The 16477-nt window shown below is 38.5% G+C and overlaps 1 protein-coding gene across 1 annotated transcript in view; it reads right to left on the bottom strand.

Annotated features, from left to right (window-relative positions):
- LOC135084517 (D(2)-like dopamine receptor) overlaps window positions 1-16477 on the bottom strand; it is a 163015-nt gene that overhangs the window by 58693 nt on the left and 87845 nt on the right. The window contains exon 2 of the mRNA XM_063979292.1: window positions 8216-8951. Within this exon, the coding sequence (XP_063835362.1) occupies window positions 8216-8879 (664 nt within the window). The 5' untranslated portion in view covers window positions 8880-8951. The remainder of the gene's footprint in view (window positions 1-8215; window positions 8952-16477) is intronic.

The raw sequence follows: 16477 nt of genomic DNA, 5'->3' as shown, positions 1-16477 counted from the left end.
ACAAAAATACTGTAAAGGTAAGTTCATGATTTTTTTGTCATAAAGTGACCTTTTAATAAATAGGTCTAGGTTAGAGTATTCAGTGTTCATTTATGGATTCGGTCTGTTTAGTTAAAAATATAAATGAAGGATACACGACACTTTTACGAATAGGACTATTTATGACTGAACTAACCTAATTTAGTTTTGATATTTTTGATATTGCGCCTGTGTAGAAGAAAAAATAAAAAGGACCGATTAACATATTTTTGGAATATGTCACTTTAATATAAAATTTGTTTAAGATATGTTTATACATGTTATACAACACAACTTATTAAACTCTTAAGTACATAAATTTATATTTATGTACTTAAGAGTTTAATAAGTTGTGTTGTTTCAAACTTTACTCACAAGTCATTAGACATTATAACCTATATTGGGAGCATACGCTGACAAACTTTCAGCTTTTATAAAATGACGTAGGTCTGGCGTTCACTAGCTCTTACTCTACAGGGTGTTAGGTAAATGGGTATATGAGCCGACACTAGCCCATGTTAACATGGCCATATAAATGGTATGGTGAAGTCAGATATTTGATATCATCATTTTATTTTTTTAAATTTTCATACAAAATATTTTTTATAAAATCCGATTTGTATGAAAATTAAAATAATTAAAATGAAGATATCAATTTTCTGACTTCACCATACCATTTATATGACCATGTTAACATGGGCTAGTGTCGGCTCATATACCCATTTACCTAACACCCTGTATAGTCAAAATAACATCAAGACGAGTTAGTTCAAGATATGTTTAGTTTGATGGTAATAACACCTCCAAACATGCAAACTGATAATGAAAACAAAGACAGGGAGCTTTTTTTCCCTCGGGGATGACGGAGTCAAACAGCTTCTGAAGAGCCTTTAGTGCGGGCGCTCCACCTGCTTTCAGAAGCTCAGCCGTGATTCCATCATCACCCTGTACCTTGTTGTTTTTCAGGTGTTTGAGAGCCATTCTAATCTCGCACAGACTGACGTCAGAGATATCTTATCGACGGTCCCTACGTATAAAAACGTATCTGAAAACGGTCAATTTTACAGGAGAGCGGTTTGAAGGTTTAAACATGTGTAGCTCGCGTTCTATTTATCATACATTGATGAAATTTGGTATGATAGTTTTATATGAGGTATATTTTATAAAACATGAAGAATTATCAAAAAATAATCACAATAAGTGTATTATTTGTCATTTACTCAGCTACACAACGGAGAGTTTCTAATTACAAATTACATAAGTGGTACTTACTAACTTTTACGTCGGAGTAACATATTTGTTAAAATTATTAACTGCCACATAAGTAGTTGTACACGGGAACAAAGTTCAGCTACTATTGACAGTAGCTCTCTGTACGAGTCAACTCGCACATTTTTATTACTAATTAATTTATTGTTCACTTGCATTTTATTCATGCACTTTGGCCAGCTACGCCTGACCTACATTTGGGACTTTGGTAGTTCTAACATTTTTATAATCAGTGCAATAAAGCATTCGGCAGCTAATACACGTCTTTCAATAAATCCCATCAGCGGTTGATACGGCGTAGTTGTCTGACATCTTGACATCAGTCTTACTTTGACACCACATCTTACACTCTCACTCTAGGCCCATAGTCCTGCTTGACGAGGCATAACAGCGTCCCGCCACGTTTCCCAGATAGTTGGTTGGTTGGTTAGTTGCATTTTGGAGGCACTCAATACCTTAAGATTCTTCCTTATCTAAGGGGTCTTTTGACTGAAGAATACTTGTAGAACCGGTAAATTTTCTTCATCAGTAGTTTCATCATCGGCCAAGTTTGACAGCATGGCATCGAGTACGAAGATCCACATGGCTCTTTTTTGAGTTCGATCTTGTGGAACATTGAATACAACTGGGTACTAAATGGAACCCTTTTCAAGGCATGGATATTTCAAGGTATCTGTCATGCAGATAGTTTCATCATTACAAGAATATCCTCATAAATAAATAAATAACTTTCACAGCGAGGCGGCTTGCCTGGGCGCCACAGACAGCATTATGGTCGCCCTAGGCCAGGGACCACATATATTTAAAGGCATCCCTGACATCTTCACATGACGCCCACACCACTGTCAAAACTAAGGCCCAGATAAATTATCTAAGAGTTATCCTGTTAATCACCAGTGGCGCCAAGTAGTGAGCGCAAATACGGTGACCTTATGTATATAACCAGTGGCAGCTCGCACTTTTTCCAATCCGTCGCCGTGCGAATGGAAGACAGCTTGCTTTTTCATGGCTGCTTCCCTAATTTGGAGGTCCGAAAACTCTCATGTCGGAAGGCTATGGAGATACGCTATCTATACTGGTACCCTCAAAAGCATGATTCTGTCCCATCTAAGGCATCACCCTTATAGGAAAGGGTAACGCTGCCCATCTTCTAAGACCTTAACAGGCCCAGAAAGTCTACAGGGCTACATCGTCATCTTTAACGCAGCGTGAAGAACGAGGTGAAAGCTCCGCCATAGGAGGACAGAGAGGCCGTTTGACGTGAGACTCGCTAGACTGTTCTGTAGTCTAATAGTTGATAAACCACCTCGCCGTGGGCCGTGGCTAAGTTGGGTCGCCGAACCTTATTCGCACTCGTGCTGAAGTTTAAGGTTGCTCTAGCGATCGCACCATGACTGGGCACGGATCCTTCGAGCCCTACCTGTATTGCGGTGGCTAGGAGCACACGACACACCATATTCTTGCGGGATAGCATAGTCAAAGCTATGTGGACGGTAAGAAAAGTTGGGTGGTAATGAATCACATCTATCTGAGAAGACAAGGTGCCACAAGAAGCTGCAGTACGATAGCGCGACTACGAACCAAGTGCGGGTGCATTTTAATTCGCTCCAGGGAAGGTGACAGTATGATTGCCTCCTATCTTCCTTCCTCGGTAATGGCCAGCGTAACGGGGGCGTGAGGCCGCACGGAAGGCATTGCATAGATAGGCCACCACCACCGTCTGCTGACGGTGAGTGTGTGTACGGAAAAGCTGTGTACTTCCAGTTGCTCTCGTCCCAACTGTCGCCGTGTAGGTGGGAGATCTTTGTCCGGAATCTCAAAGTTAGCACTTATAGAGAGTGACGGGGCACCAGGGTATTTTTAGTGGGTATACCTCATCCTTCTGACGGGTATATGTTTGCAATATCATGTAAGCATTATCATGTAATAGTAGATTCTAAATGCAGTTAATTTAAACTTTTGTTTTGTTCAGTTAATTTAAACGGACAGAGAGGCCGTTTGACGTGAGACTCGCTAGACTGTTCTGTAGTCTAATAGTTGATAAACCACCTCGCCGTGGGCCGTGGCTAAGTTGGGTCGCCGAACCTTATTCGCACTCGTGCTGAAGTTTAAGGTTGCTCTAGCGATCGCACCATGACTGGGCACGAATCCTTCGAGCCCTACCTGTATTGCGGTGGCTAGGAGCACACGACACACCATATTCTTGCGGGATAGCATAGTCAAAGCTATGTGGACGGTAAGAAAAGTTGGGTGGTAATGAATCACATCTATCTGAGAAGACAAGGTGCCACAAGAAGCTGCAGTACGATAGCGCGACTACGAACCAAGTGCGGGTGCATTTTAATTCGCTCCAGGGAAGGTGACAGTATGATTGCCTCCTATCTTCCTTCCTCGGTAATGGCCAGCGTAACGGGGGCGTGAGGCCGCACGGAAGGCATTGCATAGATAGGCCACCACCACCGTCTGCTGACGGTGAGTGTGTGTACGGAAAAGCTGTGTACTTCCAGTTGCTCTCGTCCCAACTGTCGCCGTGTAGGTGGGAGATCTTTGTCCGGAATCTCAAAGTTAGCACTTATAGAGAGTGACGGGGCACCAGGGTATTTTTAGTGGGTATACCTCATCCTGTGTTACCTGCTTATCTTTATTTCTGAATGCCTTAATATGCTTAATAAATAAATTAAATAAATTTTACGATTTTTTACTTATATCATGTATTATAAAGTAGCATAGGAGAAGAACTTGGTTGCGTTGAATCTAATAAATGACCCTAGATACTTCAGTCGTGTTGTATATCATATTTTATATTGTTTTGTCTTCACTTTTGTGTCCACCAAATATTGCCAAAATACAATTTCTCAGCGTAAAACACCGTTACTGGCACTAACTTATAGACAAAAAACAAACTTTTCCAAAGTAAAACATTTATAGTGGCAGTTACGGCTAGAAGATTCTTGAATTTTCCGACGTAAAAATAAGTAAGTGCCACCTACTTATAATAGTAACATCAATTTTCCCGAGTAAAACAACGCAACTACGTTATGCCTACAGTTAACTGATTAATTTACCGTTGGTTTAATGTTGACTGAAATAAATTAGGTCAGAAATCATAATAATACCTATTTCCTTCATAAATCACGTATCAATTTACTCGATCTGCGCGGATGAAAGTGGCAGTTGCGGGGCTGGGCGCGCGGATTAAGGCGTGTGGTCCAACGTAAAATTTCGTAACTCCCACTAATGCAATTTTACTGCGGAAATCGTTCTAATTTTGTAGTTGCGGGATTTGTTTTTTGACGTTTTAAGGTTCAATTTGAATAAAAACTGTATGTTTTTTTAACTGAGCCGAAACTGTTGGGTGCTCTGAAGGTTTTGCAAACAAAAACGGCAAATCACGGAACTGGTAGATACTGAACTATACGTAGGGACCGTCGTTATAGTGTCGGGTCAATCTAGTTCTTGGGTCTTCGGCTAGATTTGTGATCAGGTGTGCGTACACTCGTGATAATTTTCCGTAGAACCTCAACCTCTTCCAATATCTCAGGCCCCGACGAGATGACTCTGCCATCCTCGGTCTTCAGCTTGAGTCAGTTGGCTTTGGCCAACAGACAGATCTCTTGCTATAGAGCCCTTGTTACGCTCAGTCGCCTCTTTAATTGGGTCTGTATCAAATTGGCGTAGGTCGCGAGTTGAGTATACTTGCAGAACCAAGTTTCTTCTCTCTTCCATAAGTTGGTGAGGTCAGAGATCTTTTAGGTTCCTTTTGAACGACGGGTTTTAATGAACTTAGACCCAGTCGTTTGGACAATTCCTACGAACCTGTCATTGCATTCGTCCACATTTCCGTAGTCTCCTAGGCATTTGAAAAGATTTTGCAATTCGAGATAAAAGCTTTCGGGGTTTTGGAGCTGGATGAGCGCTAGGCAGAGCGAAGACTTCATCACCTTCATTGGATTCGCGGAAGATATCGTAGTCATGCTCGATGGCTTCTCGATGTATGAAGAGCTTCTCAACAAATGGTTCTTAAAATGAACATGGACAAGACAAAAATCATGTCAAATATCCGTGTTGTAACCCACACCTCTGAAAGTTAGAGACTACACTCGAAGTTGTTGACAATTAAGTGTACCTGGGACAATCCACTTAGGTAGGTCCAACTTCGAGAAAGAGGTCAACCGTCGAATTCATCTCGGCTGTGCTGCGTTCGGGAAGCTTCGCAATATTCTTACGTCCAAAATGCCGCAGTGTCTCAAAACAAAAGTCTTTGACCAGTGTGTGTTGTCAGTGACAACTTAAGGATCTGAGACGTGGTCGCTTTCTATGGGCCTCATAAGAAGGCGAGGGCGATGGAGCGTGCTATTCTCGGAGTCTCCCTGCGCGATCGAATCAGAAATGAGAAGATCCGCAGTAGAACCAAAGTGACATATTATAGCACGCAGAATCGCTAAAATCATGTGGCAGTGGGCGGGGTACATAGCTCACAGAGTTGATGGGCCGCTGGGGCAAAAAAGTTCTCGAGTGGCGACCACGAGTTGGAAGACGTAGTGGCAGGCCCTCCACTAGGTGGATCGACGATCTGGTGAAGGTCGCGGGAGGTGCCCATGCGGGCGGCGCAGGACCGGTCGTTTTGGAAATCTTTGGAGTAGGCCTTTGTCCAGCAATAAGTAAACGTCATTCGGCTGAAACGAACGACTAAGAAGCAAACTATACCCTTGGGCTATACTTCGGTTAGTTTTTTTCATACAAAAAGGCTACCTTATAGCACCCAATATCTGAATGTGTAATTCAAATTATCCGAATTATCCAACACTGTCAACACGGTCCGCCCCGGGTGCCAAGCATCAGGGGGTGACACAAGTCGCGCAGATTAGTACTTACTGGCACATCTGCATGGCAAATCTTAGGTCATTGGGGGGTGGGATTGTCTTTCAATGTTCTAATCGGTAGGTAGCCCCAAAATCCGGGGGGGGTACCAGGGGGTGCCTTAGGACTTGTGACGCCCGGGTGCCAACCCATGCTACGCCGCCACTGTGCTCACCTACCTACACCAAGAAATCTTTCACCCAAAAAGTAGTTGGTAGTGTACATCGTATTGTAGTTAGTACCTAGATAATTATTTTTTTAGATTTGGTTAGGTACCTGACAGGTTAGAGCACTTGCCCCACCCTGCCCCACCGTGGCTACGCCCATGTTCACTACCTTATATTCACATAACATTAAGTAAGTAATGACTTATGTCAACAGATTCATTTGCAATATGCGTCATAAACAGACTTAATTAATAAAAAATCTCATCAGTTTCAAAAGTATTTTGTAATAAAGTGACCTAATTTAGAAGTACTTTATATTTTATGTCAAAATATATACTAAATAAAGTATAATTACAAAAAATACTCTGCCAATGTTAACTCAAAAGGTTAATCAATAAATCTACTTAAAATCAATCAAATGCGACGGAACACGAAAGAGATATAGTAAAATGTATTCAAGACTACACTTTTTTGAAGACTTTCTTGTTCATTTACCACAAATTGCATTTTTTGGATTCGGTCACTTTCATTCTAAGGGTGCGTTATGTACATCGCGGGTCCGGCGGTGACGGACAGCGATACGTCCGTGCTCACTAACGCTCTGGCTCGGACTAGGAGACGCGGCGGGAGCATCGCGGCCGTAGGCGCGTCGCTTGCGCATACATAAAAAACAGCCCGCCCGCTCGACAGAGAACAAAAGAAATATTTAACAACTTGTTTCGCGCGGGTTTGCTTGTAGATTTATTATTTTATTTATTTTATTAGTGTAGAACAATATAAATTATTTAATTAAGTTATTTAGTTAGGTAGTTTACGTTGATTTAGATATATTATTATTAAAGTTTATTTATTTAGGTAGATAATAGTAATTAAATTAGAATTTAGATCTAAGATAACGGTCAGCGGTAACGCTAACCGTTACACTACACACAGTATTTTACAATCAGAGCAACATAATTGCATTTTATAGAACACTCTGTATTGTTATTTACCCCAAACACATGCGACAAAGGCTTTTAAACCTTTTTTAAGCTTTTAAAGAAAGCTCCAAACACGTTTGGCCCATATAAATTGGCAATGCGAAAAAATATAGGGTTGCCTTCGAAAACCTTTTACGATAGGTACAAAATGTATAGGATTTTCGTTAATTCAATTGTCCTTCTTTCGTATTTCAATTTCAATGTCTAATTTATTATATCAATGTAAAATTACATTTAATTTTGTTCATCGAAGTGCCTTTCTATAACTTTAAAAATTGAGTTGTGTAGATATTAAAATGATTTTATCTTTACTATTAACATTTAAAATACTAATTTTACTTAGTGAAAAAATTCAGTTTATAGACTAGGTACCAATTTAAGTGATGGATTAGTAATTTGTAATGTATTATTGAAATTATTTAGAGTCCTGTAGGGAGAGGCATAAGGTGTTATAGCTATTCAATATTTATTCAATACCAGGTAAAATGATAGTTTTAGGAAGAAATAGCCAAGGAATAGCTAACATTTTCATTTATCTAGCTAAAGCGGAAAAACCATAGACAAAGGTACTCGTAATACGTATAAATAGAAGGTACCCTCTCACGTTCAAAGTAGGCGGTCCATCTAAATGTAGGTACGTAAGTACACTATCATAAAAATCCTTTTACCACATAACACTTGCGAATCTCATTCAAAATTTACTTCCTCTAGATTTATGATTCATGAAACTAAGCTTGCTTTGCAGTACACGTACGTCGTACATTGTGAAAAAAGTACGCTTACATTGTGAAAAAAGATTTCGGCTACACGCAACTCATGGTGCGTCGTAAATTCCACGCCATAAAACACCGAGCTCTGCCTATCTAAAATCTACATGCAGTAAACATTCGCAATACAAAGTCAGAAATAGCTCAATCTTACCAAGGAATCCGGGTATCGCCCCCATCGGCATTACAAACAAACTGACTAGCAAATCAGCTATCGCCAACGACAGCAGGAAATAGTTCGTCACGTTCTGCAGTCTCTTGTCCAAGCACACCGCCAAACACACAAGTATATTCCCCACCCCACCCGCTATTATAAACAATATCACAAATAAAAAACTCCAGTCGTAATTCTTGGGTCCTATGACGTCACTTGACCCGTTCCTAAAGTTCCACGTGCACTGATATCCTTCTATACTGTTCACTGAACCGTCTTTGACGTATAACGTTCGATTGAAGCCTTTGCTGTAGCAGAAAAGTGAGTCCCACTCGCAAAAATCAGTGTTAGGGAGTTTCATCCAGAGAGTTTTGAACGCACTTTCAAAGATGGCGGTGACGAGGTTCAACTGAAATCCAGTGTTGCATAGAGAACCGTTAGTAAAGCCCACTGTATCATTGATGCAAGAATGGCAGCTGTAGACCGTCTCATTCTGGATATCGAGGTTCAAATCGCAGGTGAAGTCGAAGGACCTGTCTTCGGAGCAATCAAGGCCTAAAGAGGTGGCGTTGGTGCAGGATGCTCCTGGTTCTAACTGGCAGTGTAAGTCCTGGATGCTCGGGTACAGGTAAGTGAAATTCATATCCAGGTCCTGGAGAGTCATTCCATGGAAGCGGTGCTACGTCACCTCTGGTGGCATGGTGGGGTGACATCACTGAGGCTGCATTGCTGTTATCTGGAACAAGAAAAAATAAACGTTAAAAAAATAAGAACACTTGTTAAAAATGGCAAACGGGTGGTCTCTACACACAAGTATAGTTTTTTAAAATTTAAAAACTTTTGATCCACTGGGTATTTGTTTTATTATTAAAACTATTTTAACTTGGTTTATTATCTAAACGAGACTATAAACTAACTTTGTTAAAGTGCGAGACTCATATCACCGCCATTGATAAAGTCGAAACATTTCGATATTAAGAGCCATTTCACAAAAATATTCCGCGCGAATTTAGGTAAAAGCTGTCAATGCAACGTCAAAAGAGTAAAAAGAACGCTGAAATGGACAAAAAAATCTTGAGCCGTGACCGTATTAAGACTTGATTTAAGTTATTAATTTTAAGGTAGGATGAGGTATTCAAACTTGATAAATTAATTTAAATTTTTAATAGAGTTTATTAAGTCTTTTATATTTCGATTCATAATGAAACACGAATAGGTATAATATGTAAAATATATATTAAGTACAAAATAAAGACAGTCACATAGTGAAAAAAAAATTTGCCCCCTTACAGCTCCATCATCGGACCCTGGATACGAACTATTCGTCAAGGCGAATCACACAAGCCCAAACTCCATAGGGTTCTATTGTTTTGTTACGGAGGTGGCCATTGCATCTCCTCCAGATCCATTATCAGACAGAGCTAAGAAATAAATAAATATTATTATAAGTAAACAAATAACTAAAATAATTCATCTTACTATCTTACTTCTTACTAGTCTTACTAATATTATAAATACGAAAGTTTGTGTGGATGTCTGGGTGTTTGTTACACTTTCACGCAAAAACTACTGAACAGATTTTGATGAAACTTTACAGTACAGTACAGCAGTACTAGGCAGTCTGTGTTCAACTATCGCTCGGGTCGGACGTTCCTATCGCAAGACCTTTGGTTCACGCAGTTCCGATACGACTCTAGTGCTGTGTGTAATCATTTTCGTGAATAGGTACACTGAGTTTATTAATTTCTACGAGTGGATTTCATTTTGACTGAGACCTACGCCATGAACCCTGAACCAGAAGACCCTGTCGCCAGCGACAGCGACGCTCATCCATCCCTGGCGTCGACCAGAATAACAATGTATAGGCTATAATTTATGACGATCTGTGACAAACTAAATTTCAAGCGGGTGAAGCCGCGGACAATACTACATATTTCATACTAGCTTTTTGCCCGCGACTTCTTCTGCGATGAAGTGGAAAATGGTTCTAATAGAATTAAAATATTCTAAGAAAATTAATTTTGTTAAATGATTATATTTTTTGATATAAAATCTACAAATTATTATGTTTAAATATTTGAATACTTACAAAATTATGAGATCTTTCTAAAACAAAATTAAAACACTACACCTGCCGCAGATTTCTTTGTAAACAATGTTTTTTTGTTTTTCCTTCAGGTGCTAAAATCACCAGGCTATTGTGTGCGCATACTCTGGAGTATTCCACATACAACTGGTCGTCGGAGAAGCATAGATTTCCATTAAGTCTACTCCCGCTACCATATAGAACTCCGCTAAAACTCGTGAGGGCGCCAACACTTACTTTTGTATCGAAAATTAGTATGAGCAGCTGCGCACGCGGTTGCCCGTTGCAGGCTCTATGCAACCACACTATTTTAAACCGTGGTCCCTAAGCATGAGATGGGAAACTGCACTCTCTTGAATTCTCTTGAATTTGATGGTGTTAGGGGAATCCTAGGAATGAATACAGACTTTCCAATGGAATCTCCTCATCAATATTGCGAAATTGCGAGTTGCAATGCAATGTTACGTTTTCACTTGTTATTTTATTGTTATCTGACCTTGATTTTTCAAACACGTGTCAAAATAAAAAAAAAAATTTAAATCAAAAGTACTAAGGAATATTTCATTGATATCAACTTAGAAACAAGCACAGATCACAGAAACTAAAGAGAAATGTGACAAGGGACAAATTGGAACATATTGCTTGTGAAAGCAATGATGACAGTAGCGACGTCATTATGTAAACAGTTTATATTGCTTGCATAGTACTAAAGATTATTCGAACGTTGAATACTGATACCGCAGTGGATAATGAGCACATAATTTGATTTCTTTGTGTGTGTGAATTTCTAATACGACACTGAGTTTCGAACTCAGCGCATTACTTAGCATCTCTCTATATTTCTATGGAACCAAGTTATCTCCAAAATAACATTCCACACCTTTTTAACCTAGTCAGGTAATAATTTTAATAAAATACGAAGCACGTCATCTATCAATAGGATATATTATGTATATTTTAGAAGTTAATAAATTATGCATAAAATATAAACACGTTTAGTTAAATCGTAGAATTTCTGAAAAACAAGTACTAAAATCATACTGAAAAAAAAGTATTAATAATATGTTATCTAATATAATGATAGTTTTGCTGCACAAAAAAGGAGACAAAGGAGATATTAACAATTATAGACCAATAAGCTTAATGTCTAATATATATAAAGTATTTTCTAAAATAATATTGTCTAGATTAACTAACACGCTTGATGAAAACCAGCCAAAGGAGCAGGCTGGATTTAGGAGCAACTTCTCGACCATTGACCACATACACGTCCTACGCCAGATACTTCAGAAATACAGGGAATACAACAAAATATACTACTTGGGTTTCGTGGATTTCAACAAGGCATTTGATTCCCTTGAACACCACTACATATGGGAATCATTAGAACAACAAGGGGTTCATAAAAAGTACATACGCATATTAAAAATCATTTATGGAAAAAGCACAGCACAAATAAAACTGGAAAGGTCAGGTGAAGAGTTCCCGATAGAAAGAGGCGTCCGTCAAGGTGACCCTATTTCACCGAAGATATTCTCAGCAGTGTTGGAGCTGATCTTTAGGAGACTGGATTGGGATAATTACGGACTCAACGTGAATAGAGACAAATTAAGTCATTTGAGATTCGCTGATGATTTAATACTTTTCTCCGAATGCCCGATGACCTTGGAAAAAATGCTGCAGCAATTATCAGACGAAAGTGCAAATGCAGGGCTCACAATGAATATAACAAAAACGAAAGTAATGACCAACTCCTCACAAAACATTCATATTGCAGTTAATAACCAACAGTTAGAATATGTAAGCGAGTACATTTACTTGGGACAATTAGTATCACCGACAGAGAGTATGCAGAAAGAAATAGAAAGAAGAATAGCAAACACTTGGAAAAGATTCTGGTCGTTGAGCGAAGTAATGAAAAATAATGAAATGCCTATGGCTGAAAAACGGAAAGTCTTCAATGCTTGCATATTGCCATGTCTTACATACGGATGCCAAACTTGGGCCTTAACTGAACAACAACAAAATAAATTAAATATATGTCAGAACGGGATAGAGAGAAGCGTTCTAGGAGTGAGAAGAAAGGATAAAATGCAATTAAAAAAGATCAAAGGGAAGACAAAGTTTGGAAAAGTGCAATCATTATGCAGGAAATTAAAATGGCGCTGGACAGGACATATGTTAAGAGAAAAGAAAGAGAAATGGACCAGAATAATTACGGAATGGTACCCTAGAGAAAGCAGAAGAAGTAGAGGAAGACAACCAAAGCGATGGGAAGACGATTTGAAGCAAGTAGCTGGGCCAGAATGGTTACGTACAGCAAAGGACAGAAACAAATGGAAATCCTTAGAGGAGGCCTTTGTCGAAAGACAAGCTGTTAAGAGGAGAGATAAGCCGAATGCCGAAAATACTATTTTAGTTTAAATGAATTTTTTCTTACCTCTAGTTATAATTTGTAATATTATGTATAGTGAAATAAGTTAAAAAAATTAACAGCAATAAAGGCTTATTTTATTTTATTTTTATTTTATCTAATTTATTTATTAAACGTCGAATTTTATCAATGATTTTGGACTAAAGTTTTTGAAAATATTTTATAGCCTAAATAGAAAAAAATTAGGATTCTAAATCGTGAAAGAATTTTTTTTCGGAGCCTATTGCCTCCAAACAAACAAACAAACAAACAATTAAATCTTTCCTCTTTTATTAGTATAGATTTAACAACAAAGCTTCCCTCTCGAAACAAAACGCTTCTTTTTCTTCTTCACGAAACAAAACTCAAAGCGGATAAATAAATAAACAAATCTTTGGACAATTTCACAGCGCCATCTAGTCCAAAAGTAGGCAACCAATATGCTTGTGTTAAGGGTGCTAGCATAATGGATATACTTTTTTATAATTTATTTATTAAATTAAATACATGGTACCTACATATTATACATAGTTACACCCAGATCCGTCAAAGAAATTAAAATTCATCATTTCAATTTCTGCTCGGCCGGCCGACTCGAAACAGCCTCTCGGCATAGTATCAAATGCATTTGGTCGCCGTACAAATCACCGCTTCACGACACGAACGCACGTAAACGTCACGGCGGGAAAAATGACACAGATCCTACCTTGACGGGCGCTCGCGCCATACTAATCGATGTCGGCTTACGTATTGTAATTTATACTGATATTCACATCAATATTTTGACAAAGTGGTTACTAATATTTAAACAATAACTGTAGAAATCAATTCTACAATGAATATTCTTTATTTTTGGATACTTTTATTGCAGTTATTGCTGTGTTTTTAAACCAAAAACCACGATCAAAATGTGACGTTAATCTTCAAATTTGCCAAATTATTTTTAGATTTTACTCAATAATGGTAATGAAATTCAAGAATCTATTTCATTAATGGACTACAAGAATATATGTCCGATGACTACTATATATTTTTAAGCTTATTATATGAGCATAAATAATAGATACAGGACTTTGAAAATGAGTCTGCGGCAATTTTTCCGTAAAATGGTTGTGGGAGATGGGGCACTGTGAATAAAGCAAAAGAGTTTTAGTAAATCCGTTTCATTAATGGTCAACACCAAGGATTGACCTATCTTTCGCAGTTATTAAATAATCTCTGGGTGTTGCTTGTCTTGTAATTCATGCTTCCAAAATCTTAGAAATTCGCACGAAAATGTAAAATGGCTCTTAAGCGATAGACATGTGCAATTATATTGGAATACTCAAGTATTCTACAAAATGTTATTATTTTATGAAGAAATCCTTTGTTTTTCTGACTGATGCCAATACGAGTAAGAAAGGCAACTGAAAGTCGAACTTGTACCGACGAAATTAATCAAAACAAAATAGGATGACTTCGAAACTAAATAAAGGTCGATTTTCCTCAATGCAACGCAGACGACAGACTAACAAACGCAAACTTTAATAATAATGTACGTGCTGTATCGTCGATTAAAGCCTCAGGAATAAAGACTTTTATAAAATGTTATTTGTACTGAGATATGAATGCACATCAATACAGACTGCAATCTTCTATAGTGCCATCTCGTATGTGATACGTCAATGTACAGTATAATTACCCGATGATTGCATAATTATGCCTGCACGTAGTAATCTTGTACTATAGTGACTGGTTGAATACGATATTGATTGAATAACACGAATTAGCTGGCCAATGTCATTCAATGTACAATCGAGAGCACATAGACTCTACATTTTTATTACAAAATAGCTTCTATTACAACGAAATAAAATGCCACGGCATGTAGCTTGATGTGCTGTCGTCTGTTCAAGACTCATAGTAATCAAAGAGTAATAAATAACTGGCCACTAAGACCACTTTTCCTGTAGATGTCGTAAATGTTGGGGACAAATAATACGCGGACATCAGAGGGCCTAGTGTGAGTTTACATCAAAGCGTGCGTAAAAAAACGACATTAAATGTATGACGGATTGTACAGCGCCCTTACGAAACGTTCAAGAACTAAAATTTTCATACATTTTTTAACGCACTCACTAGTGAGCTGAGGACGTTTGAAGTAAACTCACACTCAGCCCACAGGGCCAGAGGCCTCTCCGGCTAGCGTTGGGACTTGGGGAGTGTAGGCTAAATCCTTAATCTGCGGTAGGTAAATTAGAGGCTCATGCTCAAGTAGTAGAGATACAGCAAGTTTCTGAATTGAGATTTGAAGCTTGAGAATGCTCTCTAAGTACTAAAAAATGCACTTAAGTCTATTTTTGTTTCCGAATTCGGGACACCGTATTAATTTGAGATTACTCAAGCCAAACTCTACATACTTAGTATAAGTCGAAAATAAGCACACTTGAGCTAAAAATCTCATGTCTTTTGAAATCGTCGTAGAACATTCTCTATCCCTTTCTCTGTAAATAAATAAATAAATAAATAAATATCCTTGGACATTTTACACTGCGCTTCTAGTCCCAAACTAAGCAAAGCTTGTACTATGGGTACTAGACAACGGATATAAACATACTTAAATACTTTTTTTTTTTTTGTAAATACATACATATTATACATAGAAAACACCCAGTCCAATACAAACAAATATGTTCATGCACACAAATGTTTGTACTGTGCGGGAATCGAACCCGCTGCCTCCGGAATAGTAGTCTGTACCTACACATTATTCATAATTAATTTTGGTAAGAAGGTGACGAAAAATGTTATTAGTTGAAACACACAAAGGAAGCCGCTAGCAGAAGCTAGCTACATATAAACCTTTTAGCCCTAACCCATGCTGTTTCAATTGAATGGCTTTGTATTTCGTTGATTGAAAAATGAAGCAAATGTACCGAAAATCGTTTTATGCTTTTCCACGAAGGTTCGTGGAAACGGTCAGGATTTTGTTCGATTTTACGTTGGCGCAGTTAGCAACAATGTTTTAAATTCATTTGGATTACTCTTCAAAGTACTCGTATTGATTACAATACAATTTGTCGGACACGGTAATCCGGATTGTCGTGTCCAATCATTTTTGAGTTACTAGGTATTTTTAACTTTCAGTTACGGTGTGCTTTTGGGGAAAAATTTATACTGGACTGGAGCGGATTCGGCATAAATATCAACAACGAGTATATCACCCACCTTCGATTCGCGGACGATATCGTAATCATGGCTGAGACCGTGGAGGATCTAAGTACAATGCTCGATGGCCTTAGAAGAGCCTCTCAACAAGTGGGTCTTAAAATGAACATGGACAAGACAAACCCACTCCTCTGAAGGTTGGAGACACTACACTCGAAGTTGTCGACTTTAAAATCCAGATGTAAGTGCAGTAAGAAGCTGTCGTCTCTACAATCCGTGTATAATATCTACAAATAATATTTGTAACGGAGAAAAGGCAAGCAAAGCCGCGAGCCATCGCTGGCCCATTCCCCTTATGAACCGAGTCATTATGCGCTCTCAACTGTCACTCTAGCCACATTAATATGCAGATGTAAGTGCAGTAAGTGTTCCCTGAACCTTGGCCTTTGATGCAGTGCTTCCCCTCAACAGATGCGATGCATTTCCTCCTGCCTTTAAAATGGCTACCTGTGCGCGAGTATTATTGAGTTTTTACTTGATTGAATAGATGTTGAAGAATAATGCAAAGCATGAGTTTTTGCTTGATTCAATTAATAGTATAGCGTGGTAATAAAAT

Source organism: Ostrinia nubilalis, chromosome 2 (genome assembly GCF_963855985.1).
Source record: "Ostrinia nubilalis chromosome 2, ilOstNubi1.1, whole genome shotgun sequence".
Lineage (NCBI taxonomy): Eukaryota > Metazoa > Arthropoda > Insecta > Lepidoptera > Crambidae > Ostrinia > Ostrinia nubilalis.
Note: the sequence above shows the minus strand (reverse complement) of the source record. Positions and strands in the feature narration are given on the sequence as shown.